The sequence below is a fragment of the Trachypithecus francoisi genome, unplaced genomic scaffold (genome assembly GCF_009764315.1).
Source record: "Trachypithecus francoisi isolate TF-2019V2 unplaced genomic scaffold, Tfra_2.0 Contig00533, whole genome shotgun sequence".
NCBI classification, from domain to species: domain Eukaryota; kingdom Metazoa; phylum Chordata; class Mammalia; order Primates; family Cercopithecidae; genus Trachypithecus; species Trachypithecus francoisi.
This window is the reverse complement of record NW_022680706.1, coordinates 57,088-84,358: the sequence shown is the minus strand read 5'-3', so window position 1 is coordinate 84,358 and position 27,271 is coordinate 57,088. Positions and strand designations below refer to the sequence as shown.

At 35.0% G+C, this 27,271-nt stretch overlaps 1 protein-coding gene across 1 annotated transcript in view; it reads left to right on the top strand.

Moving 5' to 3' along the window:
• Window positions 1-20,363: 20,363 nt before the first annotated feature.
• Window positions 20,364-27,271, top strand: part of LOC117085223 (potassium/sodium hyperpolarization-activated cyclic nucleotide-gated channel 1-like) — a gene marked incomplete at its 3' end in the record, with an annotated part of 45,690 nt that continues 38,782 nt past the window's right edge. Inside the window, exon 1 of the mRNA XM_033213917.1 lies at window positions 20,364-20,527. Within this exon, the coding sequence (XP_033069808.1) occupies window positions 20,402-20,527 (126 nt within the window). The remainder of the gene's footprint in view (window positions 20,528-27,271) is intronic.

The following is a 27,271-nucleotide window of genomic DNA, read 5'->3' as shown; positions in this document are numbered from 1 at the left end:
CATCCATGTGTTGTCATTGTTTAGTCCCCACTTATACATGAGAAAATGAGATATTTGGTTTTCTGTTCCTGTGTTACTTTGCTTAGGATAATGGTCTCCAGCTTCATCCATGTTTGTACAAAGGATATGATCTTGTTCTTTTTTATAGCTGTGTAGTATTCCATGGTGTATATGTACCACATTTTCTTTATCCAGTCTACCATTGATGGACATTTAGGTTGATTCCATTATTTTGCTATTGTGAATAGTGCTGCAATAAGCATATATGTGAATGTGTCTTTATGATAGAATTATTTCCATTCCTTTGAGTATATACCAAATAATAGGATTCCTGGGTCACATGGTGATATTGTTTTAAGTTCTTTGAGGAATCACCACACTGCTTTCCACAAACTATAGTATAGTTTGACTTTGAATAATGTGATGCCTCCAGCTTTATTCTTTTTGCTTAGGGTTGAACCTATTTACTCTACTGTTTTGGTTACTGTAGCCTTATAGTATAGTTTGACTTTGGTTAATGTGATGGCTCCAACTTTGTTCTTTTTGCTTAGGGTTGTCTTGGCCATTCAGGCTCTTTTTAAATTTCAGAGGAGTTTTAAAATAGTTTATTCTAATTCTGTGGAGAATATTATTGGCAGTTTGATAGGAATAGCCTTGAATCTGCAAATTGCTTTTGGCAGTATGGCCATTTTAACAGTATTGATCCTATCATGAGCATGAAATGTTTTTCCATTTGTTTGTGTAATCTCTGATTTCTTTGAGCAATGTTTTGTAGTTCTCATTGTAGATATTTTTTACCTCCCTGTTTGACTGTACTCCTAGGTATTTTATACTTTTTGTGGCTATCATGAATGGTATTGTGTTCTTGATTTGTCTGTCAGCTTGGATGTTGTTGGTGTATACGAAAGCTATTGATTTTGTATCCTGAAACTTTGCTAAAGTTGTTTATCACATCAGGTACCCTTTGAGCAAAGACTGCGGGGATTTTTAGGTGTAGAATCATATTTTCTGCAAACAGGGATAGTTTGATTTCCTCTTTTCCTGTTTGAATGCCTTTTCTTTATTTTTCTTGCCTGATTGCTTGGGCTATGACTTCCAGTATTATTTTGAATAGGAGTGGTGAGAGAAGGCATGGTTCTCTTGTTCTGGTTTTCAAGGGAAATACTTTCAGCTTTTGTCCTTTCGGTATGATGTTGGTTATGGGTTTGTCATATATGGCTCTTATTATTTTGAGGTATGATCCTTCAATACCTAGTTTGGCAATGGCTTTTAATATGAATGGATGTTGAATTTTATCAAAACCCCTTTCTGAATCTATTGAAATAACATTTTCTAAGTACAGTTGCTGTAATGAATCACATTTATTGATTTGCACATGTGAAACCAAACTTGCATCCCAGGGATAAAGCCTACTTGATTGTAGTGGATTAGCTTTTTGATGTGCTCCTGGATTTGGTTTGCACGTATTTTGTTGAGGAGTTTTGTATCTGCATTCATCAAGCATATTGACCTGAAGTTTTCTTTTTTTGTTGTTGTCTCTGCCGGGTTTTGGTATCAAGATGATGCTGGCCTCATAGAACAAGTTAGGGAGGAGTCCCTCCCCAAGTTTTTGGAATAGTTTAAGTAGAAATGGTACCAGCACTTCTTTATACATGTGGTAGAATTTGGCTGTGAATCTGTCTGGTCCTAGGCTTTTTGTGGTTGATAGGATTTTATTACTGATTGAATTTTGAAACTCATTATTGGTCTGTTTAAGGATTACATTTCTTCCTGATTCAGTCTTGGGAGGTTGTATGTGTTCAAGAATTTACCCATTTCTTCATCACAGTAGTCTCTGAGGGATATATATATATACATATATATATATCCCTCAGTGTATGTATGTGTGTGTGTATATATATATATATCCCTCAGATGTAGTATATCTGAGGGATATAAATAGTATATATTATAATAGTATAAATTATATACTATTTATATATAATATAAATAGAAAACAGCACATATACAACTTGTGTGTGTGTGTTTTGTTTTTGTTTTTGTTTATTTGTTTTTTTGTTTTTGTTTTTGTTTTTGTTTTTGTTTTTGTTTTTTTGAGACAAAGTCTCTCACTGTCACCTGGACTGGAATGAAATGGTGCTATCTTGGCTTACTGCAACCTCCGCTTCCTGGGTTCAAGTGATTCTCCTGCCTCAGCCTCACGAGTAGCTGGGATTACAGGCGTCCACCACCAAGCCCAACTAATTTTTAGTAGAGACGTGATTTCACTGTGTTGGCCATGCTGGTCTCGAACTCCTGACCTTGTGATTCTCCACCCACCTCGGCCTCCCAAAGTGCTGGGATTACAGGCAATGAGCCACCACACCCAACCAGGATTTTGTGTTTCTGTGGCATCAGTGGTAATATCCCCTTTGTCATTTTTGAATTTTTATTTGGATCTTCTCTCTTTTTTCTTTATTAGTCTAGCTAGTGGTCTATCAACTTATCTTATTAATTTTTTCAAAGAACCAACTCCATGATTCATTGAACTTGTGTATGGCTTATACTTCAGTTTTCTTCAGTTCAGCTTTGATTTTGGTTATTTCCTGTCTGCTAGCTTTGGAGTGTGTGCACATAAAACGATATTTATCTTTAACATTTTTATGCATTTTGTGTCAGTGAAGAGTCAGAATACCATTCTACAATCAGGGGAAAATATTTCTAGTTATTGCTCGAGCATGACAGTAGCTAGCTCTGTGGCCTTATGAAATTATAGTGTTGGAAAAGAATAAATAAGCACACATATATATGATAAATGCTATTCATCTCTTGGGAGAATTATTTATAATTATAAAAAACCTTTGAACATTAAGAAAAATATTTAGGTTATATTATTTACACATTTAGTTTATATTTTTTAATTTATAAAGGTGGCAATAAGGAAGGTTATCTCTTCTTCAAAACTCTGATGTTGAAGTTCAGAAGGCTGTGAAACAAGGTGTATATGTGCTGTTTTCTACTATGACCTAGAATAGTATATTGAATATATGGTCATTGTTTCTGACCCACTAAAATATCTGTTTTAATATAGAAAAAATTAATGTAATGGGATGTTATTTTTAAGGCAGGAGAATTGGGAGTACCTATAAATCCAGTTTTTCAGTTAACATCTTTATATATTCAGGTTTTTAAACTATCTTTTTTTAACTTGATAATATTGGATAAATATATCTGTTTTTAATCAAATTTGGTAATTGTTTGTAGTTTTATATAAAATTGTCTATTTAAAGAACAAAAACAATCTTGTATTTTTCACATTGCAGTAGTTTAACATACTCCATTAACAGTGAAAACATATATATGCTATTATATTTTCAAAGAAAATATGACTGTCATACCATTATAATTTTTCCCAAGAAAAAATTAACTGTGAAGGTTTCTTTTTATTTCAATCCCAGTGAAAGTACAATTCCAGTCATGCATCAAGTCTTATAGCACAGTATATTTTGTTCCTGCTATTTTTTTATTGTTATTTACAAACTTGAAAACTTGATTTAAGAAAATACGGAGCTAACATTATTTATTCCTAGAGGTTCTCTTACCTCTTAGTTATCTTATTTTAGCTTGAGCTATAATTACATTTATTTATGCTCATGATCTGAAATAATCAATCAAGTCAATAATGTTCACACTCCTTTACCAAGTAAAACTAAAATGCAGTGATATTTAGACACATACACTGGAGTGTTTTGGAGTATAAACTAATGTCACTTGTCTTAATTTGAAAATGTATTCAAAAGTTCAATTTTTACAGAATTTTCTCTAATCTGTATTATTTTGATATTATAGTTTTAAATTTCTTACCACTGAAGAATACTGATGATGCAGGCAGATGCGAAATATCTGTTCCTTGATTTCTCTGTTACTATTGTGCTCCCCACTCTCCTTCCAGGCTTGAGAGTATCAATCAAGCTGGGGCTGAGTGACCAAGGACAGTAATAGGATAGGCCATGAGAGGCTGTGTTTCATATGCCCATACAGGTTATTGAAATATTTTGGCTTTCCGTCTAAGTTTGGAATACCTGGAAAGTTTAAACAAAGTTATGCCATGGGCAGATTTACATTTTAGAAGGATAATACTAGATACTGAGTTAAGAATGAATTATGGGCGGTCAAAAGGGGAAACAAAGAAGCCAATTAGAAGGCTATCACAATCATACACGTACAAACTGATGGTAAACTGGGCTGTTTGTAGCGATAGAAATGAATAGGTGAAAATGTTATAAGGATAGATCCAGGAATATTATTCAGAAATAAAGAAAAAGTATCTACGGATATATGCAACAACATGGCTATATCTTGGAAGCATTGTCCTCAGTGAAAAAAAGCCACATGAAAAAGAATAAATGTTATTCCATTTATGTAAAATTCTAGAACAGGGAAAATAAGAGTGACAACAAAGCAGATCAGTGATTTCCTGGGACCAGGGGAGGGAATATGACCTAGCCATGAAGGTGAATGAGGTAACTTTGGGAACGGATGGAAACATTCTAAAACCTCCACATGATGATGATTTCTCACGAAAATGTTCACTTAATTGAATGGATGTGATTATATATAAATTATACTTCAATGAAGCTGTAATGGAGAAAATAGTACATCCAATAAAATTTGCTGACAGAAGCAGTGTATGAGACAAAAAAATATGGCAAAACAAAAACTTTACATTTTTGGCCCCAGCTCCTGGTAGAAACTCATATGATATGCAGAAGACAATAGTAAGATGAGGTTTCGATGAAGGATTTCAGTTTTGGATGTGTTAAATGTTAAATCTTCAGTACATACCCACGTGGAGATGCCAATTAGGCCATTTAGTATATCAATCTTGTTTTAATGGAGTAGTATAGCCTAGAAATGCATATTTAGGTCTTACCAGTATATATAGAGTCCAAAGCCATAAAACTGGGAGAGAACAACATTCTCTATCAATGAATGTTGATATAGAAGAGATGTAGTGCACTAGAATAATTTCCAAATCAAATTATTCTATTATTTATCATTTCTATTTAAATGTATATAACCCATCCTTAGCCCCCCATCTTAACTATAGGAAAAATTATTATATTTTGCTATAATTTTCTCATTGCTTGGTTAAACACCTGACTAAAAAAATGTTCATTAGCAGTGACTATGGATTAAATGTGTCTCTTTAATATCACTCAGCCTGGCAAACACAAGAAGAAAAGATCAAATTAGTGTCATTATTTTGCAGCTGCAACTGATTTTGAGAAATTGTTTATAATGTGAGAACATAAAATGTGTATTAATTGAAACAGAATCTACTATTTTTCTATTAGAATAAATTAACAAAAAAACTTATTGATTGTTAGGAATAGTGTAAGCTCCTGCTTCCTTTATGGTTTGAGTGGAACACAACTGGAAACTCCTTTGTTTTGCCCTCTTCTCACCTCATCTTGACTGTAGATATCCAGTAACCTGTTGGTCCATTTCTTGAATTTCACTTCTTCACTTTTCATGACCCATAACAGCCAATTCACTTCCTGCCTGATAACACATTTGTCTTGACTCACCTTTATTTTATCTGAAACCACTGGCTTTGTTTTAGGTCCCTAAATTTTTAGTAAACAGCTGTTCTCAATTATTATTGTGAAGTTTACCTGGAAACTTTGTTTTGTTTTGTATTGATGAATGGTTCTAATTTTAATAAGGTACTTTTGAATTTATTCTAGTTAGATTGGAAGTTCTTTGTCTTCTCTCATTACTTCAGGAAACTTATTTTGGAAGTTATGATGGTGGCCTGTTCTGAAAAGCCAGTCAAATTTTAGATTTAGATCAACCAATGACTATTAGTTTCATACTAGCCAAGTTGAGAAAGTTTGGATCAATTTTCGTTTATAAACTCCATTAATGATTTTCTGAAATTGTCGTCTTACCACTGATAACATCATGCATCACGGCTGTGATACTTTCCTGAGTTGCTATCAAATTCAAAGCACTTGTCAACAGGTAACTGAAAACTCACTGTCAATTCAAACGATTGTTCAATTTATGTTACATATATAGACTTACATTCAGAAATTCATATTTCTGTATGTTGACATGTGTGTATAAAAATACATACATATATGTGTGTAATTCTTTTGCAATCAATTATTGATATTCACCAATATGGATCTTACTTAAATAAGACTCGATTTTTAACTTAAGACTCAAGGACTAGGACTTTTCTTATTCTGCTGTGCAACACTTTGCACTTTCTTCAAATAACATCTCCTTACTCTTTAGTAGGCACTTACTATTGATTATTATAGTGTTTATATGTTGTCACTTCCCCCACTGGATTACCACACAAATTGAAATTGATTTATGTTGAGACTGATAACCAATCAATACTTAGATCTGAAACATAGATGTTGACTAAATCTTCTTAATATTTATGTATTCTTCTTCATTAATTCTTAATACCACATCATTCAGACTTGATAAGTACCATAATAACATCTATTTTGATCTTGTTTCATATTATGAATGTAAATAAAATCAGGTTTTTAATTTGTACTGAATGAATAACTTTGTTAGAATTTTTCACTTTTGAAAAACAAATACAAACAAAGATAAAAGTTAAGCATTATAAATGCTCCTTTCTTCATCAGATATGTTGCTTCTGCATGGTAATTTGCTGGTGAGTCATTTAAAACTTATTCTTCAGATTATATTTACACTTGGTAATTATACGTATCTTCAGATACTCAGTTGCTTTAAATTTGGAAAGCTATGAACAATAAGATAGAAACAGTTGCATTACAAACAAACTAGAGAGATTTACAAATGTAAATCAAGCTGTTACTAATGCTAAGAAACATTTTGATTAAAATAATGAAGTAGAAGATTAATTATACTTAAACAATGTCCTGTTTTAAGCTATTACTGTTTTTAATGTACTTAAATATATATTCAGGGCTTACATAATAATTTATCATTTATCACTAAAAACTTAAAAAAATTGTTGGGGCTGTGGAAAAAGGACATTAGGAATACATTCTTTCTTAAAAATCACTGAACTATTTATTGCAGAGAGTGAATATATCTTCCCAATGGAGGTTAAACATAATTAAATTTCCATTTTTTATTGAAGAATTACCACACACACACACGCATATAACATACAAAGAAGAGAATGTACACACACATACACACACACACACACACACACAAATGCTATAATGTAACAACAATCAGTGCACCCACATTTTCAAAGTATTTGCACCATTTTAATCACCCAAACTTATCTAAATGATTGCTATAAAAGCTACAATCTTTGATAGCCTAGTAGATTTAGCCGTGGTGTGAAATATTATCTCTAGATTTATGCTAATTGGGTTTATAATTGATGAAACATTATGTCCTTAATCATCTAATTTTAGGAAATTAAATGGGAGGTCATTTAAGTTAAAATTTAGTAAACTAAGTTATGGATCTTTCAATTACTTAAGGCATATTACCTGCCTTTGAGGAAAAGAAAAGTTTCTTTCTACTGTATCATTAGAAGTTTTTTTTTTTTTTTTTTCTTAATGCTAATCATCACTCCCCATCAGAGAAATGCAAATCAAAACTACAATGAGATACCATCTCACACCAGTTAGAACGGCAGTCATTAAAATGTCAGGAAACAACAGGTGCTGGAGAGGATGTGGAGAAATAGGAACACTTTTACACTGTTGGTGGGACTGTAAACTAGTTCAACCATTGTGGAAAACAGTGTGGCGATTCCTGAAGGATCTAGAACTAGAAATACCATTTGACCCAGCCATCTCATTACTGGCTATATATCCAAAGGATTATAAATCATGCTGCTATAAAGACACATGCACACTAATGGTTATTGTGGCACTATTCACAATAGCAAAGACTTGGAATCAACCCAAATGTCCATCAGTGACAGAGTGGATTAAGAAAATGTGTCACATATACACCATGGAATACTATGCAGCCATAATAAAGGATGAGTTTGCATCCTTTGTAGGGACATGGATGCAGCTGGAAACCATCATTCTCAGCAAACTATCACAAGAACAGAAAACCAAACACCGCATGTTCTCCCTCACAGGTGGGAACTGAACAATGAGATCACCTGGACACAAGAAGGGGAACATCACACACCGGGGCCTATTGTGGGGGAGGGGGGAGCAGGGAGGGATAGTATTAGGAGATATACCTAATGTAAATAACGAGTTAATGGGAGCAGAACACCAACATGGCACATGTATACATATGTAATAAACCTGCACGTTGTGCACATGTACACTAGAACATAAACTATAAAAAAAAAAAAAAGAGCTTCTGCCCACTGAAAGAAACCATCATCAGAGTTAACAGGCAACCTACAGAATGGGAGAAAATTTTTGCAATCTATCCATCTGACAAAGGGCTAATATCCAGAATCTACAAAGAACTTAAATTTACAAGAAAATAAACAAACAACCCCATCAAAAAAAAATGGGTGAAGGATATGAACAGACACTTCTCAAAAGAAGACATTTATACAGCCAACAAACTTATGAAAAAATGCTCATCATCACTGGTCATTAGAGCAATACAAATCAAAACCACAATGAGATACCATCTCACGCCAGTTAGAATGGTGATCATTAAAAAGTCAGGAAACAGCCGGGCGCGGTGGCTCAAGCCTGTAATCCCAGCACTTTGGGAGGCCGAGACAGGTGGATCACGAGGTCAGGAGATCCAGACCATCCTGGCTAACACAGTGAAACCCTGTTTCTACTAAAAAATACAAAAAACTAGCCTGGCGAGGTGGCGGGCGCCTGTAGTCCCAGCTACTCGGGAGGCTGAGGCAGGAGAATGGCATGAACCTGGGAGGCGGAGTTTGCAGTGAGCCGAGATCTGGCCACTACACTCCAGCCTGGGCGACAGAGTGAGACTCCACCTCAAAAAAAAAAAAAAAAAAAAAAAAAAAAAAAAATCAGGAAACAACAGATGCTGAAGAGGATGTGAAAAAATAGGAACACTATTATACTGCTGGTGGGAGTGTAAACTAGTTCAACCATTGTGGAAGACAATGATTCTTCAAGGATCTAGAACTAGAAAAACCATTTGACCCAGCATTCCCATTACTGGGTATATACCCAAAGGATTCTAAATCATTCTACTATAAAGGCACATGCACACACATGTATGTTTATTGCAGCACTGTTCACAATAGCAAAGTCTTGGAACCAACCCAAATGCCCATCAGTGATAGGCTGGATAAAGAAAATGTGGCACATATACACCATGGAATACTATGCAGCCATAAAAAGGATGAGTTCCTGTCCTTTTCGGGGACATGGATGAAACTGGAAACCATCATTCTCAGCAAAGTAACACAAGAAGAAAAAACCAAACACCACATGTTCTCACTTATAAGTGGGAGTTGAACAATGAGAACACATGGACACAGGGAGGGGAACATCACACACCAGGGCCTGTTGGGGGGTGGGGGGCTGGGAGAGGGATAGCACTAGGAGAAATACCTAATGTAAATGATGAGTTGGTAGGTGTAGCAAACCAACATGGCACATGTATACCTATGTAACAAACCTGCACATTGTGCACATGTACCCCAGAACTTAAAGTATAATAAAAAAATCAAAAATCAAAAAAAAAAAAAAAAAAGTAAAACAATATGGAGATTCTCAAAGGACTAAAAATAGAACTACTATTCAACCCAGTAATCCCAGTGCTTGGTATCTACCCAAAAAGAAATAAATAATTCTATAAAAAAGACATCTGCAGTCATATATTTATCACAGTGCTATTCACAATGACAAAGTCATGGAACCAACATAAGTATCCACCAACAGTTGAATGGATAAAGAAAATGTGGGTATATATGTTTGGAATACTATATAGCCATAAAAAATAATTTAATCATGTCCTTTGCAGCAACATGGAGTTTGAGGCCATTATTCTAAGTGAAATATCTCAGAGGCAGAAAATCAAATATCATATGTTCTTACCTATAAATGTGAGCTAAACAATGAGTACACATGGACATAAAGATAGAGATAATAGTCTTTGGGGACTCCAAAAGGGTGAAGAATAGGAGGTGGGTGAGGGTTGAAAAATTACCTATTGAGTACTATGTTCAGTATTTTGGTGATGGGTACATTAGAAGCCCAATCACCACCATTATGCATGTAATACCCATATAACAAACAAACACATGAATTCCCTAAATATAACATGAAAAATAAAAATATGTAAAAGAGTTTAAATGCTTTACATATATTTGATCATATGAAAAATGGCACTTTTATTTTTAAAAAGTAAGTCAAAGCTTATTTTCAACAAAGTCTAAACAATATGTTTGACAATAAATAATATTTTAGGACATATTAATTAATCAATTATTGAGCACCTTCAGGAAAGAAGGTGTTCTAGCAAAGAACACAGATAATTTCAGTAGAAATTATGATAGTGTGAAAAGAGCCAATGCATGGGAAATATTTGATGCTATAGGAGAATAAATAGCTCATCTAATCTAATATAAATCTCAACTACTGTAATTCTCTTACTACCAGCATTAGCATCATCTAGAATATTGTTAGAAATACTAAAATTTCAGTTTCAACCCCATACATACTGAATGTAAATCTTCATGTTAACAAGATTCTCATATTATTTTAATTTACGTTAACGTTTAAGACAAGCATTAGGGAAAATTACTCAGAGAAAGTGGCATTACAAATTAACTCCCAAATGGCAAGGTGGTTAGCTTGTGAAAATTAAAAGTAAAATACATTGGAAACAGAGAAATGAGTGTACCCAAAACCAAGTCTATAGCTTAGATTGTAGGTTGGATAGAGAAGACATTCAGGAAAAACTAAGACAATTTCAGTTTTACGTTTGATGTGCTCGTGAAACATGTTGTATGGGTAGATGTTGAAAGGGAAGACAGGCTTACAAGTCGAGACCAGGGATTTGGTCTCTGCTGGACCATTGACTTGAGGATTGGTGGTATATTGATAGTAACCGAAGTCATGTAAGTGGGAAGGATTGCCCAAGGAAAATATGTAAGGTGAAAAGAAAAGAAGGCCTTGGGCATAGTCTTTGGAAATACCAACTATTAAAAGATGCCAACAAATGAGACTGAAAAGAGCAGCCAAAGATGAAACAGGAAAGTCAGAACCATATGTGGATGGAGAAGCCACAGGAAAAGATGTCTTAGGAGGAAGGACTCAGTTTGTAATACTGTCTTAGTTTGGAATCTCCTAGTAACAGAGCCTAATAAAAGAATTTGGGGTGGGTAATTTATTGAGGAAGAATTTTAAGAATCAGGATTAGGAAACAGGAGTAGTAAGACAATGTGCATTAGCCCATTTTTACGCTGCTGATAAAGACATACCCGAGACTGGGAAGAAAAAGAGGTTTACTTGGACTTATAGTTCCACATGGCTGAGAATGCTTCAGAATCATGACAGGAGGAGAAAGACATTTCTTATTTGGTGACGGCAAAAGAAAATGAGGAGGAAGCAAAAGCAGAAACCCCTGATAAACCTGTCAGATCTCGTGAGACTTATTCACTATCACAAGAATAGCACAGAAAAGACTGGCCCCCATGATTTAATTACCACTTCCTGGGTCCCTCCCACAACATATGGGAATTCTGAGAGATACAATTCAAGTTGAGATTTGAATGTAGACACAGCCAAACCATATCACCATGAAAAAGGGAAATCTAATGAAAGATATATTATTGAGGGTTTTTTTTTAGTTATAGGCAATTGGGGCTGAGTCCTACTGACACTCTCTGAGGAGCTGTGTAGAATGAATCTTATACTTGTTTCTCTGAAGGATAGGGGCTGTTATTAATCTAGATACTCCAGTCCCTCATTGGTTGAACGTTGCCTTATGTGATGTAACGTACACCTCTCCTCACCCCCCAAAAAGTTCATGCAGCTGTAGGTTGAGCTGAGCAAGTTTTCCAGAGTTCCCGGAGAGCCCTGATGCAAAAATCCTGAGATGGACTTTCCACCATAGGTACAGTTGAGGTCAGAGGTGGGTCAGCTTGCAAGGATAGAGGTGTTGCATGGGACATCAATAGTGTTAACCACTGGTGTTCAGTACTATTCAGATAACAAATATATATATATATATATATATGTATGTATGTATGATATATATTCAGATCACAAATATATATATATTTGTGAAATATCTAATTAAGTATCATGATAGTAATCAGGAAATAATGGAAATGCGAGAGTATTATTAGTGAAATAGAAGGAATGGAAGCTTTAATTAAAGGTTTTAATGAGAAGTAGAAAGTTAGATAATGAATGAAAGTAGACCACACTTTCAATAAATTGGTTGAGAAAGGAGAGAAGAAAAATAGTTTGGTAAGTAGAGGGCTACTTGTGATTAATAGAGAGTCATTTATTGATGACAAGAATGTCATGCAATAAATAAGAGCACACAGTCTGAAGCCATATTCCCTGGATTCAAATCCTGGCTTCAGCACTAATTAGCTGTGTGACTTTATACAAGTTATTTAGATTCTCTGTACCTCAATTTCATTATCTGTAAAATGAAGATAATGATAGCAATCTCTTAATGTTGTTGTGAGGATTAAGTAGGTAATTATGAGTAAAAGGTTTAGTCGAGTGTCAGGAAAATAGCATTTAATATCCAAGGGTTAGATATGGTTATGATTTTAATTATTGTAACTGGACATTCAAACACAGCTGAAAGAGTAGCTTTAAATGGAATGAGAAACCTTTCATTGTTTATAAGAGAAATAAGGACAGGAGAAAAAATAGGTTTCTCTCTAAATGAGTTAGTAGATATTCTTAAGTAAAAGCTTCTGTTTCTTTTTGAAATTCTATGTAAAGTCATCTTCTGTGAGTGAAAGAAACTGTTGAGGGAAGGAAATAGGAAAGTTGAGACAGCATAAAATGCTTTAAATGGTTCAATTAAAAAAAAAAAAATGGAAGAGTGATTGAGTTAACCACGGTAGGCATGTTGTATCAGTCTATACTCTTGTTCAGTTCAGGGCCAAATCATTTCCCTACACACAGATACACACACACACACACAAACAAATACACCAAGCAAAACTATAGTAATAAAGTTTAAAGTCATTTAGAGCAGGAAAACTAAAGGATTTTAAAAACATTCAAGCATACATTTAGCTGGGTTACAATGGTTATAATGATTGTTTCTACTTCTACCAATCATCTAACGCTTGACTCTTACTCCATAATTACAAATAAATTAACATACTAAAGATGTTTTAGACGGACAATTTACTTGCTTTGTAATCAAAGATTTTCTTCTAATTGCTAAATACACTAAAGTCTCATCATCACTGTTTTTTTCAATTACATGCTTAGTTAAGTCTTAAACAGCGTTAAATTGACTTTTCAAAAACAATGCTCAACCTGGCCATTTTCAAATAAAAACATAATAATAATAATTGATAAATGAAAAACTATGTAGTTTAAATAACTTCCAAGTTCTTTTGAATCCTGCATTTTTACATAGATGAAAGTATAGTTTCTTGTGAAATATCTGAATGGATAGCTAAGTTCCATAAGCAAGAAAGCAAATGTTTATTTATGTTGGAAGAGGTTATTCTGAATGGAAGAATAACACATTTTACTTGTAATATTTTCTACAAATATTTTAAAATTACATTGGGTTGGGGCCAGGCAAGGTGGCTCATACCTGTAATCCCAGCACTTTGGGAGGCCAAGGCAGGTGGATCACCTAAGGTCAGGAATTCAAGACCAGTCTGACCAACATGGTGAAACTCAGTGTCTACTGAAAATACAAAATGAGCTGGGCATGGTGGTGCATGCCTGTAATCTCAGCTATGGCTGATGAAGGAGAATCGCTAGAACCTGGGAAGCTGAGGTTGCAGTGAGCCAAGATCATGCCATTGCACTCCAGCCTGGGCATCAAGAGTGAAACTCCATCTCAGAGAAAAACAAAACAAAACAAATAAAATAAAATTACATTCAGTTGGAATTTTGACTCTTTTCCATGCAAAGTAGATACGTATTTTATTTCAAAAAAGCTTTTCTATATTTTGAGAGCTAAAGAATTCATTATTCCATAGAAAAATCTACGTTTTGTTACCCAGCTTTCCAAAAAAGGAAATATAAAATGAAGATAAAATAGGAGTATCTGACTCAAACTACTGCTAAAAAGCAAACAAATCTCTAAACCACCTGCTTTCCTTCATTTGTGATTTTCCTTTAGTTTTTTTTTTTTTTTTTCTTCATTTGTTTTATTGAAAATCAAATTCAGGAAGATTTCATGTTATTTTTATGATTATATGACTTACTATGTAAAGACTATGCAACTTAAAACTTTTTCACAAAATAACCAGTGACACATTTTTGCTAAGAAAAAAAAAATTCTCAAAGATATGCATTGAAGATGTTGCTGTATTTATAGCATAGTTCTTGAAAATAATTCAATCTTGCTGCAAAAATTCTAGAAACAATAAACAAATTAGCATATTACTCAGCTTTTCTATACGAATTTATGTATTTTTATGTAGGATAATAAAGAGAATTTATGGCTTCAATTGCTGTGTAAATAGCTGGCAATACTAGAATTTTTCTTGGTAAAAATTAAGATAGATTAGTCATAAACCCAATGATAATTTACTTAAACATAAAAAAGTTGAAAGTTGATTGTTGGTCTTTGATGAGCAAACAATTTTAAATATTTTCTTATTATTTATTATTATTTGTCAAATTACATTTAAAACACATGTAGTCACTGGAATATAAAATTTACATTTTTTTTTTTTATTCTGTAAGAAAAATGTCTCTTCAGAGACCATTTTGGCATTGCTGTGTTTATATTGAGAATGAGACATATATTTTTACTCAACTGGATTTTTAACCTGTTTGCTTTTTAATGATTTTTCTAATAATTACCATTTATTATTTATCACATAACATACATTCGGTATCACTACTAATTCTCACAGCACCCAGTATGTTAGATATTATCATCTCAAATTGACATATAGAAAAACTGAAAAGTTAAAAAATATATATATACTCAAAGTCAAAAGTCAAGAATATAGTGTAGATTAAACACTGACACCACTGGTTCCAGCACTCATGGAGTTTTACAATGCCAATAAAACTTAATGTGGTCAATTAAGATACTCAGATATTTTTAAATTGACACTCAGATATGTGTAAACACCCTTGAAATCGTAACACATTTTCATGCATGTTTATTTTGGCAAATGAAGGTCTATAGCTTTCATCTGATGCTATAGGTTGTCCTAGAAATAAAGTTTAAAGAAGCTCTATAGTGTAGCCTACTTTCAAATAGCTAATTAATGTAGCATTTATGATTTATTTGAACATGGAAAGTAATTCCATCACTCACCAAAAAGTCTTTTGCCTTTTTAAAAAACCTATTAACTTGTGTTTCACAAAAATAATAGATGGTGTGTATTGATGCCAATGTACATATAGATACCCCACAGTCAAGACTCTACTGTGGGCATGTGCTACACTGTAAAATTATCTTGAGATGTTATAAATCAGGTGATACATACATAGATATAGATATAGATATAGATATAGATATAGATATTTTGATGCTTCCTAAAAGTAAAAAGTTAACTTCTTATAGGCAGTGTTTTATAGATTTGAGACATGGGGTTAGAATCATGAACTTAAGTTCCATCTGATTTGATGAGTAATTATTAATAATTTGGTATTTTTCAATTTATGTGATTTGCTCTTCTCATACAATGGGAAATACAGCTTCTTATCCCTGTCTTCCAGGAATGTGAAGTGCATAAAATTATTCCTGAAGACCTGTAATTTGACTCTATAACACAAACTGATAATAGATTAATAGGAAAAAAGGGCATACAAATTTGTTATCTTCACATGTATGTACAGGAATCATACAAAATGTGAAAACTCAAAGAAATGCCAGATCATTGATGCTTTTATACCATCTTGGGGTCACAGAAAGAATAGGGGCTTATAGCATGGCAAGACAGATTGTCAGAGGTAGAGCAGAAGAAGAAAGGCATGGGGTAAAGGCAATGTTGTGCAGATGTACAGGTAGCAGCCCTCAGAAAGAACAGGTGATAGCCTATGGTAAATGTTTCTCTGTCAGATCTTAAAAGGGGTCAGACTCTCTGTTAATATTACAGGACCTGAACAAGGTGGGCCTCAGGAAAAGCCTGCTTGCATCTGTTGTTTATTTCACTTTATTTAGTCCACAGGTGCAAATCTCTCCACAAAAGGCACCTTTGTAGGGCTATTCCTGTCTGCAGGCCCTCTGGACAGCCAACTCAAAATATGTCAAAGAGGTATATTTTGGGGTGAAATATTTTTAGTTTCTTTTAGGGGTGACAATTAGATTAACATGTTTAAAAGATGTCCTGTTTGAATCATGGAAAATGAGTTAGAGTTGGAGGAAGACAGGTATAAACAGGTACAGTGAATGTAGTTAAGAAGCTGGTTATGAGTTGAAGGAGAGAGAGTAGCTTTGACCAGAATGTTGATGCAGAGAAATGGAAAATTATTGAGACTTTTGGTAGGTAAAACTTACATAATTTGGTGATGTCATAAGGATTGGGATGAAGGAATAGGGGATAAACTAAGGTGTTTCAATTTTATAAATAAGGGTATAATTTCATGGATATAAAAACAATATAAATGTGATTTGAAAGTTCTTTAGATTGCTTGCATTTGCCATGCCTTCTATTCCCTTCAATTATCCTTCTAGTTCTCAGTCATAGACAGAGCATGATGGTTATTATATTTACTATTTCCATTGCCACTTATATTTTCCATTATCCTCTCTCTTAGTCCATTTTTCTAAAAGGAAAACCTAAGATTGGGTAATTAATAAAGAAGAAAGGTTATTTGGCTCATGATTCTGATGGCTGGAAAGTTCAAGTTTGTGCATCGGTATTGGTGAGGGTCTCAGGCTGCTTCCACTCATGGCAGAAAGTGAAGGGGAGCAGGAACATGCGGAGACCATATGGTAAGAAAGGAAGCAAGAGAGAGAGAGAGAGAGAGAAGAGGTGCCAGAATCTTTTTATCACCAAGCTTCCTAGGGAACTAATAGAGTAAGAATTTGCTCATGCCTGAGGGAGGGCATAATCTTTGTCCTTGAGGGATCCACCCCTATGACCCAAACACCTTCCAATAGATCCCACCTACAGCACTGGGGAAAAAATCTCAACATGAAGTTTGGAGAGTGCTATCCAAACCATGGCACAAATCATTACAGTCTGCTTTTGATCTTATGCATAAATCATTACAGTCTGCTTTTGATCTTATGTTTCCAAAGAATTTTATTGGCATCCTTGCTTTTCAAAAATCTATTTGTCAGTGACTTCTAAATATATTAAGTCATATTTTGCGTACAGTATATTACTACAACTATTAGAAAGTATGCCATTTTATCATTTTTTGACTTTGCCAACTTACGCATTACTTGTAACATCTAGTTTATTTCACTGTCTGACTACCACTACTAAGTGTCCTTTTCAAAGAATAATTTGTTATTTTTATTCACATCACATGGAAGTGGTATTTTCATACATTCTTGAAAGTCCTGTTAGGTGTGGGAGAAACAGACAAAAAGAAAAAGCTCATATTTTTAATGTGTTGCATTCTAACAGAGATTGCTACCTAATTTCCAGATTCACTGGCCATTGTTCAGTACCTGTTTTCTTAGGATAGATTCCTTTTGACCACAACCCCTGTGAAACTTAATCCTTCTTTGGATTTTCTAATCATGTTTTTTCTGGTTCTGCTGTCACACCTTGGCAGGTATTAACAGTACCCTTAACTTAATCAACCTTCTGGCTCAGCTGCTTTTAAAACATAAGTTCCGCTTTTTATCCTTTTCTCCTCATTTGACACATCATCCCTTAGTGACTTCTCAGTCACCGATGGTGTATATATTTTCTTCTCTGAGTGCCTGACCTACATAGAGGCATTAGGATGTGCTAAGGGCATCTGAAACTTAACTTGCTGAAAACTAAACTTACTTTGTTTCCACCATGCTCACTCAAGTATGCTTCCCTTATGTCCTGAGATAACACAGTACTTGGCATATAGCAACGATTATGACACTTTTGTGCATGAAAGACCTGTCAAAACACATACTGCTGTGTCTCAAATGTAGAGTTTCTGATTCAGTAGGTCTGGAGTGGAGACTGTGAATGTGTGTTTCTAAAGAATTCCCATGTGCTATTGGTGGTTTGGCAACCACACCTTCAGAACTCCTGGCATACAATAATCACTTAATGTTTGCTAGATCAATAATTACTATAAGTCAATGAATGCTTAAAATAGTAATATAGGTTCAAAATTCAAACTTAATATGAATAAATGATAAGAAATTGTCATATAACTTTAAATTTTTAGTTTGAAAGGAAAAGGAAGATCATTTAGTCAAATACTCTCTTATTGTTGATTAATAAATGAGGTCTGGAAGGGTTAAATGACTTGTGTGAGGAAAAACAATTAGATTAGATCAACCCTGAGTTTCATAAAAAATAAAATAACTATATATATAACATTTGTACTTAGCTACAAAAGGATTAATTTTCCAAATTCAGAGATAGAGATAAAGAAGATTATGTTTTCCCTAGATTAGTAGGCCTTTGCATACAGGCACTAAATTCCCAAAAATGAATAAAAGGCTACTAAGTTTCAGTGCTGTTCCTTGTATTTCTGAGATGCATGGAAAAGAAAGTAGAAATGAAGATTTCAGTGTGTCAGCTAAGGTTTCAGATTCTCACCACTCCAAGCAGTGTTTGAGCAAGCAAGTTACTTCAGAGAGATGTACATAGGCCTTCAGGCTTGAAATAGTTTGATGGACAGTCTGGTTATCAAAGGAAGTCTCATGACAAAGTGATATTTCATTTGAGGATACTAGTGTTCAAAAGAGAATGTTCAAACAATTTTTTTTTTTTTTTGTAAAATGAAAGTATGTAGGAAAAAATGAAGAAATGCAATACAATGGGTTGCTGTTTCTCAGTAGATAGGTCTATTATCAATTACCAAGTACAATTACAATAATTATGGGCAAAGCGTCAGGAGACCTAGATCTAGTCAGAGCTGTGTTATCAAGAAAATATTTCAGAAAATCTTTTCCATGTAAAATATGTCAAATGTGTGTTACATGAGGAAATAATATTATTTTACATCTTTATTCAGTTGTGTTACCAACTATTAAAATTTGTACTCAATGCTGTCATCTGTACAGTGAAACAAAATTTTTAAGACCTAATTAATTTTTTTCAGTGTGTGGTCTTATGACCCCCTGCTTTTGAAACACCTAGGGATTGTTTCTCAAACTTTAAGGTGTATATCTATGCACGTGAGTCATCTTGAGAGGTTTTTAAGATGCAAATTCTTATTCCATAGGTCTTGGATGAGGCTTGAAATTATTCTCTTCTAATAGGCACCCAGGTAATATCCATGCTTATATGGTCCTGTTTGACTATCAAGGATGCAGGGATGCTACTTAAAAACAAATTCTGTCTCTCTCTCTCTCTGTCTCTCTCTCTCTCTCTCTCTCTCTCTCTCTCTCTCTCTCTCTCTCTGTGGGGGTGTGTGTGTGCACGCGCATGTGTGTATAAATATAAATAGGCAGATATGTCAAAAAGCAACGCCCTCCCCAGATCTTAAAACAATCACAGTTGAGGCCTACTTGTTTAAATGAACTTCAGTGTCTAAGTTAACTTTCAGCTATACAGTAATGTGGATCTAGTCTCACCATGATATTCTCCTAAATCCTAAATTGGAAGCCTGCTACAGTCTCTTAGTTCTCAGTAATTTACAGGGCATCTGTGTTGCTGAAATATGTATGATCAGCAAATACCTGCCAAGCTCCCTACCTGTCAATTCCAAATTTAATTAGATTCTGATCTTTTGCTAAAAAGCCTAAGATAAAACCTATTATACTCTCCATAGTTATAAACTTTTTCTTAAAAACCAAGAGCCAATCAATTTCATACTTCTTTCAGAACTCAATTTAAAAAAGGGTATAACATTTTGTTTTTGCCCCATCACTGGCTTTTTTTTTTTTTTTTGTAGTTACTCCCTTAAATTCACTCTTAACTCCCTTCATGCCTCCCTTTCACAGTATCTTAGTTCTTTACAGGAAATGTTCACCTAAATAAAATGCCTTATACATTATGTAACACGAAATAGGTTCATTCGACCCAGGTTCCTTCATCTTAAAGGATTTCTTTTTTTTTTTTTTAACTGAGTATTTAAATGTTATTAAATATAGCAAACAAAATAATATGATTTCTCATACAGCCTAACATTTTTTTTTTAATTTTATTTTTCTTTCCTTACAGTATAAGCAAGTGGAACAATACATGTCATTCCATAAGTTACCAGCTGATATGCGTCAGAAGATACATGATTACTATGAACACAGATACCAAGGCAAAATCTTTGATGAGGAAAATATTCTCAATGAACTCAATGATCCTCTGAGAGAGGTAAGATTTATTGTCCTCAGTATCCATAATACATGATCATTGTTTATTTTCTCTCTTCATGGAGAATCTTCTAGTCTATGTTACTCTAAAGAAAAACTGAAACTTAATGTTAAGATATTTTATCCTTATCTTCTTTAGCTTCTCACATATATAAGCTCTTAATTGTGGAAAAAAGTATTGGAAAATTGCTCTTCTATCTGTGATTCTCAGAACTGTTCTCTTTTCTGTATTTCTGACTCTTTAAAATTCCTTCTTGTGGCCTCATTGTCCATATCATCCCCATTTTTCTCTCCCTTTCTTATCAAACTGATTTTTCTTTTTGATTCCTATTCTTCCTCCAATCTTCACTTTCCTGGATCATGTCATGGACCCTGATAACAGAATGACTTGCCGTGAGCAGTTCATTTACTATTATCTCATTAAAACACTTTGCAACATTAATAACCACCTCTTTGCTTTGCATCATCTTTCTATTCCTCCCTAGAAATCTTCCTTCTTCCCACTAGAATATTCAGATCACTCCTGGAACAAAATAACTTGTTCTTGATTATTCACAGTTTTTACACTGCTTTGCCCTCTCCTTTCTTTTACTGCCAATCTTCTCAAAAGATTTCTATGTACTCACTGAATCATGATTTGATCTTAGCTTCTTTACCAAAGTTGTTCATTTGAAAGTTGTCAATGACCTGTCATGTTGAACTGTAGCTTCTACAATCCCTACCTATCATGGGAGGGACCCCGTGGGAGGTAATTGAATCATGGGGATGATTACCCCCAGGCTGTGTTGTTGGTAGTGAGTGAATTCTCATAAGATCTGATGATTTTATAAGGGGCTTTTATCCCTTTTGGTCGACACCTCTTCTTTCTGCCACCAAGCAAAGAAGGACATATTTGCTTCCCCTTCTGCCATGATTGTAAGTTTCCTGAGGCCTCCCCGGCTATCCTGAACTGTGAGTCAAGTAAACTTCCTTCCTTTATAAATTACCCATTTTCGGGTATGTCTTTATTAACAGCGTGAGAACAGACTATTTCAGTAAACTGGTACAGAGTAGTTGGGCACTGCTTCAAAGATACCTGAAATTGTGGAAGCAACTTTGGAACTGGGTAACAGGCAGAGGTTGAAACAATTTGGAGGGCTCAAAAGAAGAGAGTAAAATGTGGGAAAGTTTGAAACTTCCTAGAGGCTTGTTGAATGGCTTTGACCACAATGCTGATAGTGCTATGGACAATAAAGTCCAGGCTGAGGTGGTCTCAGATGGAGATGAGGATCTTGTTAGGAACTGGAGCAAAGGTGACTCTTGTTATGCTTTAGCAAAGAGACCAGTGGCATTTTGCCGCTGCCATAGAGATCTGTGGAACTTTGAAGTTGAGAGAAATAATTCAGGGTATCTAGTGGAAAAAAATTTCTAAGCAGCAAAGTGTTCAAAAGTTGACAGAGCATAAAACTTTGAAATATTTGCAGCATGACCATGTAGTAGAAAAGAAAAAGCCCACATTCTGAGGAGAAATTCAAGCCTTCTGCAGCAATTTATATCATTGACAAGGCAGTGGATGTTAATCACCAGGATAATGGAGAAAATATCTCCAGAGCATGTCAGAGGCCTTCCCATCAGTCCCTCCCATCACAGGCCTGGAGGTCTAGGAGGAAAAAATAGTTTCATGAGCTGGGCCCGCAGGCTGCCTGCTGTGTGCAGCCTAGGGATTTAGTGCCCTGCATCCCAGCTGCTCCAGCCATAGATAAAAGGGGCCAAGGTACAGCTCAGGTTGTGGTTTCAGAGGCTTCAGAGGCCCCAACCCTTGGGATCTTCCACATAGTGTTGAGCCTGAAGGGGCACAGAAGTCAAAAATTGAGGTTTTGGAACCTCCACCTAGATTTCAGAGGATGTATGGAAATGCCTGGATGTCCAGGAATAAGTTTGCTGCAGGGATAGGGCCCTCATGGAAAACCTCTCCTAGGGCAGTGCAGAAGGGAAATGTAAGGTCAAAACCCCAACAGGGAGTCCCCATTGGGGCACTGCCTAGTGGAGCTGTGAGAAGAGGGCCATCATCCTCTAGACCCCAGAATGGTAGATCCACCAACATCTTGCACCTTGCAACTGGAAAAACTGCAGATACTCAATGAATGCCAACCTGTGAAAGCAGCTGGGAGATGGGCTGTACCCTGCAAAGCCACAGGACAGAGCGGCCCAAGGCCACGTGAATCCACCTCTTGCATCAGCATGCCCTGGATGTGAGACGTGGAGTCAAAGGAGTCATTTTGGAGCTTTAAGATTTGACTGCCCTGCTTGATTTTGGACTTGCATGGGGCCTGTAGCCTCTTCATTTTGGCCAATTTCTCCCATTTGGAATGGCTGTATTTACCTGATGCCTATACCCTCATAATACTAAATAACTTTCTTTTGAGTTTGCAGGCTCATAGGCAGAAGAGACTTTCCTTGACTCAGATGAGACTTTGGACTGTTGACTTTTGAGTTAATACTGCAATGAGTTAAGACTTTGGGGGACTACTGGGAAGGAATGATTGGTTTGGAAATGTGAGGACATGAGATTTGGGAGGCGGCAGGGGTTGAATGATATGGTTTGGCTGTGTTCCCACCCAAATCTCATCTTGAATTGTAGCTCCCATAATCCCTACATGTCATGGGAGGTACCTGGTAGGAGGTAATTGAATCATGGGGCAGTTACTCCCATGCTGCTGCTCTTGTGATAGTGAGTGAGTTCTCACAAGATCTGATGGTATTATAAGGGGCTTCGTCCCCTTTTGCTCATCACTTCTCCTTGCTGCCATCTTGTGAAGAAATACATATTTGCTTCCCCTTTTACCATAAGTGTAAGTTTCCTGAGGCCTCCCACACCATGCTGAACTGTGAGTCAAATAAAGCTCTTTTGTTTATAAATTACCTGGTCTCAAGTATGTCTTTATTAACAGCATGAGAATTAGCAATTCTTCTGAGCTGCTGGGACCGCTTTTTATGATGCTAACAAAACACAGATTCTGAATCTCTCTCTCTCTCTCTCTCTCTCTCTCTCTCTCTATATATATATATATATATAATATACACACACACACACACACACACATGTATATATTTTTTTTTTTAATTTCTTTAACACTGCAACATTTCTGAGCCATTGGATTTTCATTCTGTATCTTTGAATTTATTATCTTTTATTTATATTACTTCATATTTCAGTTCTATAAATTGTAGCTCTAAGTTCCTGCCTTAAACTTCATTTTCTTAAAAGCTAAATGATATCCCCTGCAACCACACATGTAGTAGGTTATATAATGAAGTCATTTTTCTTCCATCATTAAGCCATTTTATCTCTTAAAGTCTCTCTGTACATTCTTTAGTTATTCTCACAAGTTATTTGGAATGTAAAACTTTAGTCCCATTTTGCAGCTTTTCTTTCCGTGCTCTGTACATCCAATCATCAAATGCTGTCAATTAACTTTAGTAATACATCTCATACTCATGCCTTTGCTTCCTTTCCCACTGCCATTGTCCTAAACTAAAGCATCTCACATAGATTATTTTCACTGTTCCCTTAGTTTGACTTCCAGCATTTGGTCTTATTTCTCTGACTACCATTTAAAATACCACTGTCAAATTAATCTTTTATTTACATGAGTTAGTCATTTCTCTGCTCAGAAACTTTCAATCTTTGCATTATAAATTGAATCAAGTATAGAATCCCTAAGCTCATCTTCCAGTCCTTCTATACTCTGACTCTAGCTAAATATCCAGCTTTCCTTTCCCCCACTGCCATGTCTGTTGCAAAGTGGCCTACAAAAAAATTGTGCAACTTGCTGTTTTGAAAAAATAAGTTATAATTTCTCACCTTTAATACATGTGTTCCAGAAATGTCTCTCCTCTCTTGGAAAAAATTGAATTCAAACAATACCTATTTATTTGTATCTATCTTATTTGATTAGCTATGAGACTGGATCTTATATCTCCTTTCTCTGGCCCTCAGTGTGCTTCGTCCATAATATAAGAGTGCTACTTGTCCATTCTACCATGTTGTTATTATTTTTTTCATATTTGTTTTCTCCACTCTTGTCTTGAAAGTCTCCTATGTGCAAGGAATATTTCATCTATATTTTCAAATTTTGTTAAAATTCCTAGTATATTTACTATAAGTTAAATAACAAATATTTGTATTCCAACTAATATCTTCACCAATTATAAACTTATCTAAATTTCTGTACCCACTAAAAGTTTTTCATATTTTTTGAATAGTCATAAGATACCAGTTAAGAGTTTTAAAAATATGAGGCTAAATATCTGCTATTGGTTAGTTTATTTTCCTACAAATATCTCAATCAAATTAGAATGTATAAATCTTTTTGCTTTGGGAATATAATTGAATTTTTTATATTTTCTTAAAAGAAAGAAATAAGCTAGGAGCAGTGGCTCATGCCTGCCTATAATTCCAGCATTTTGAGAGGCCAAGGTGGGTGAATCACTTGTGGTCAAGAGTTTGAGACCAGTTTGGCCAAACTCTTGTGGTCAAGAGTTTGATGACCAGTTTGCCAAATGGCAAACTCCATCTCTACTAAAAAATACAAAAAGAAAAAATAGCCAGGTGTGATGGCATGCACCTGTAACCCCAGCTAGTTTGGAAGCTAAGGCACGAGAATTGCTTGAACTTGGGAGTGAGAGGTTGCAGTGAGGTGAGATCCACTGCACTCCAGCCTGAGTGACAGAGCAAGACTCCATCTCAAAAAAAAAAAAAAAAAAAGGAAAGAAATAAATGAGATTTCAAAAAGATTGTAGAAAATGGAATTAAAATATAAATGTAAAAATATTCACTTTATTTCTCCACATAAGCTCCATAAGCTCTATCAAGTTCAAGACCCTTTTGTAAACAATGATATAAGCCATGTTGTGCATCCCTAAAGAATTGAGGGTCCTGGGAATTTAACCATGTCAATGCAGTCTGGTTCACATTATTAACTGAAGAAAAATGGGTGCCCTTTACAGATTTTTTTAATGTTAGGAAACAAAAATAAGTCAAGCAGAGACAAATTGAGATGATAAGGTAGATGCCTAATGATCTCCCATCAAAACTCTCACAAAATTGCCCTTGTTTGATGAGCACAGTGAAGACTCTGGCGAAGCTTCCCTGGTTGTTTCTCCGCTAAAGCTTTAGCTAACTCTCTGAAAATACTCTCATAATAAGCATCTGTTATTGTTCCTTGGCTCCTCCAGAAATTCACCAAGCAAAATGTCTTGAGCATCCCACAATACTGTTACCATAACTTTTGCTCTTTTTTTTTGAGACAGGTTCTCACTGTCATCCAGGCTGGAATGCAGTGGTGCAACTATAGCTCACTGCAGCCTTTACCTCCCAGGCTCAAGTGATCCTCCCAGTTCAACCTCCTAAGTAGCAGAGACTACAGGAATGAGCCACCTTTCCTCTTGACCAGTCTGCTTTTGCTTTGACTGGACCACTTCCATCTCTTGGCAGCCATTATTTTATCATGTTTTGTCTTCAAGATCATACCTGCAAAGCCATGTTTTATCTCCAGTTAAAATTCTTTGAAGAAATGCTTCAGGATCTTTATCACATTTGTTGAAAATTTCCATTGAAAACTCTGCTCTTATCTGCAGCTGATCTAGCTGCAATGGTTTTGGTACTAACGGAGTGGAAAGTTTGCTTTCGTTTAATTACTGAGTCAGAATTGTGAAAGCTGAGCAAACTGAGATGTCTACGATGTTGATTATTGTTTCTGCTATTAATCATTGATCTTCTTCAAATAAGGCAAAAACAGGATGAATTTTTTCCTTGCAAATTGATGCAGATGATCTGCTGTTGTGGGCTTCATCTTCAACATTATCTCATCCCTTCTTAAAATGAGTGATTCATCTGTGAACTGCTGATTCATTTAGGGAATTGTTTCCATAAAACTTCTGTAAAGGATTCTTTACAAAACAGTAGCAGGAATAAAGATCAAATCAAAAGACAGGAAGATAAGGTAGAATGAAGGATATATTCCAAGAAGTTAAGGAAATGTTTTCTAGTTAAAATCTCATTGAGGGAATGCAAAAAGGATTTTTTACTAAAACTCTATGGAAACAATGCCCCAAATGAATTAGCAGTTTATAGATGGATAGCTCATTCTTCCATCCAAGCTTCAGTATAAATTGGATGTTTACTCCTGCTTCAATTTTATAATTTGTATCTCTCTGAGAGAGGCTGTTTTAAAACTGATGCCTTATTCTTCTTAGTGCCTCAAACTAGATCCTATTCAGATGTATTGTGAGAAGTTTCTACAAGTTTATTTTGATCAAGAAAATGGGAAATCTATGTATAGCTTTTTCATGATATGCACCTTCCATGAGCTTTTTGAAGACCCTGGTATCAGTTCCTGAAAAAAAAAAAAAAAAAAAAAAAAAAAAAAAAAAAAACTCTATCAACATGCTTTGCTTCTTAAATCTAAATCTTCTTGACAAACAAAGCAGAATTTCGGGACACTCCAGACTGGATTCTCAGGGACCTGGAGAGGTTCAAAGTAGAATGAGACAGATCATAGCAAGTAGAAAAAGATAATCCAGCAGACGGTATCAGGAATAAATATCAAATCAAAAGACAGAAAGACAAGATAGATTGAAGGATATATTCTAAGAAGGCAGGGAAAAGTTAGGATTCCATAATAAAATCTCACTGAAGGACTGCAGAAAGCCAACAGCACAACTGAGTATAAAAATGAACCCTAGTAATGTGTACTCTTAAATG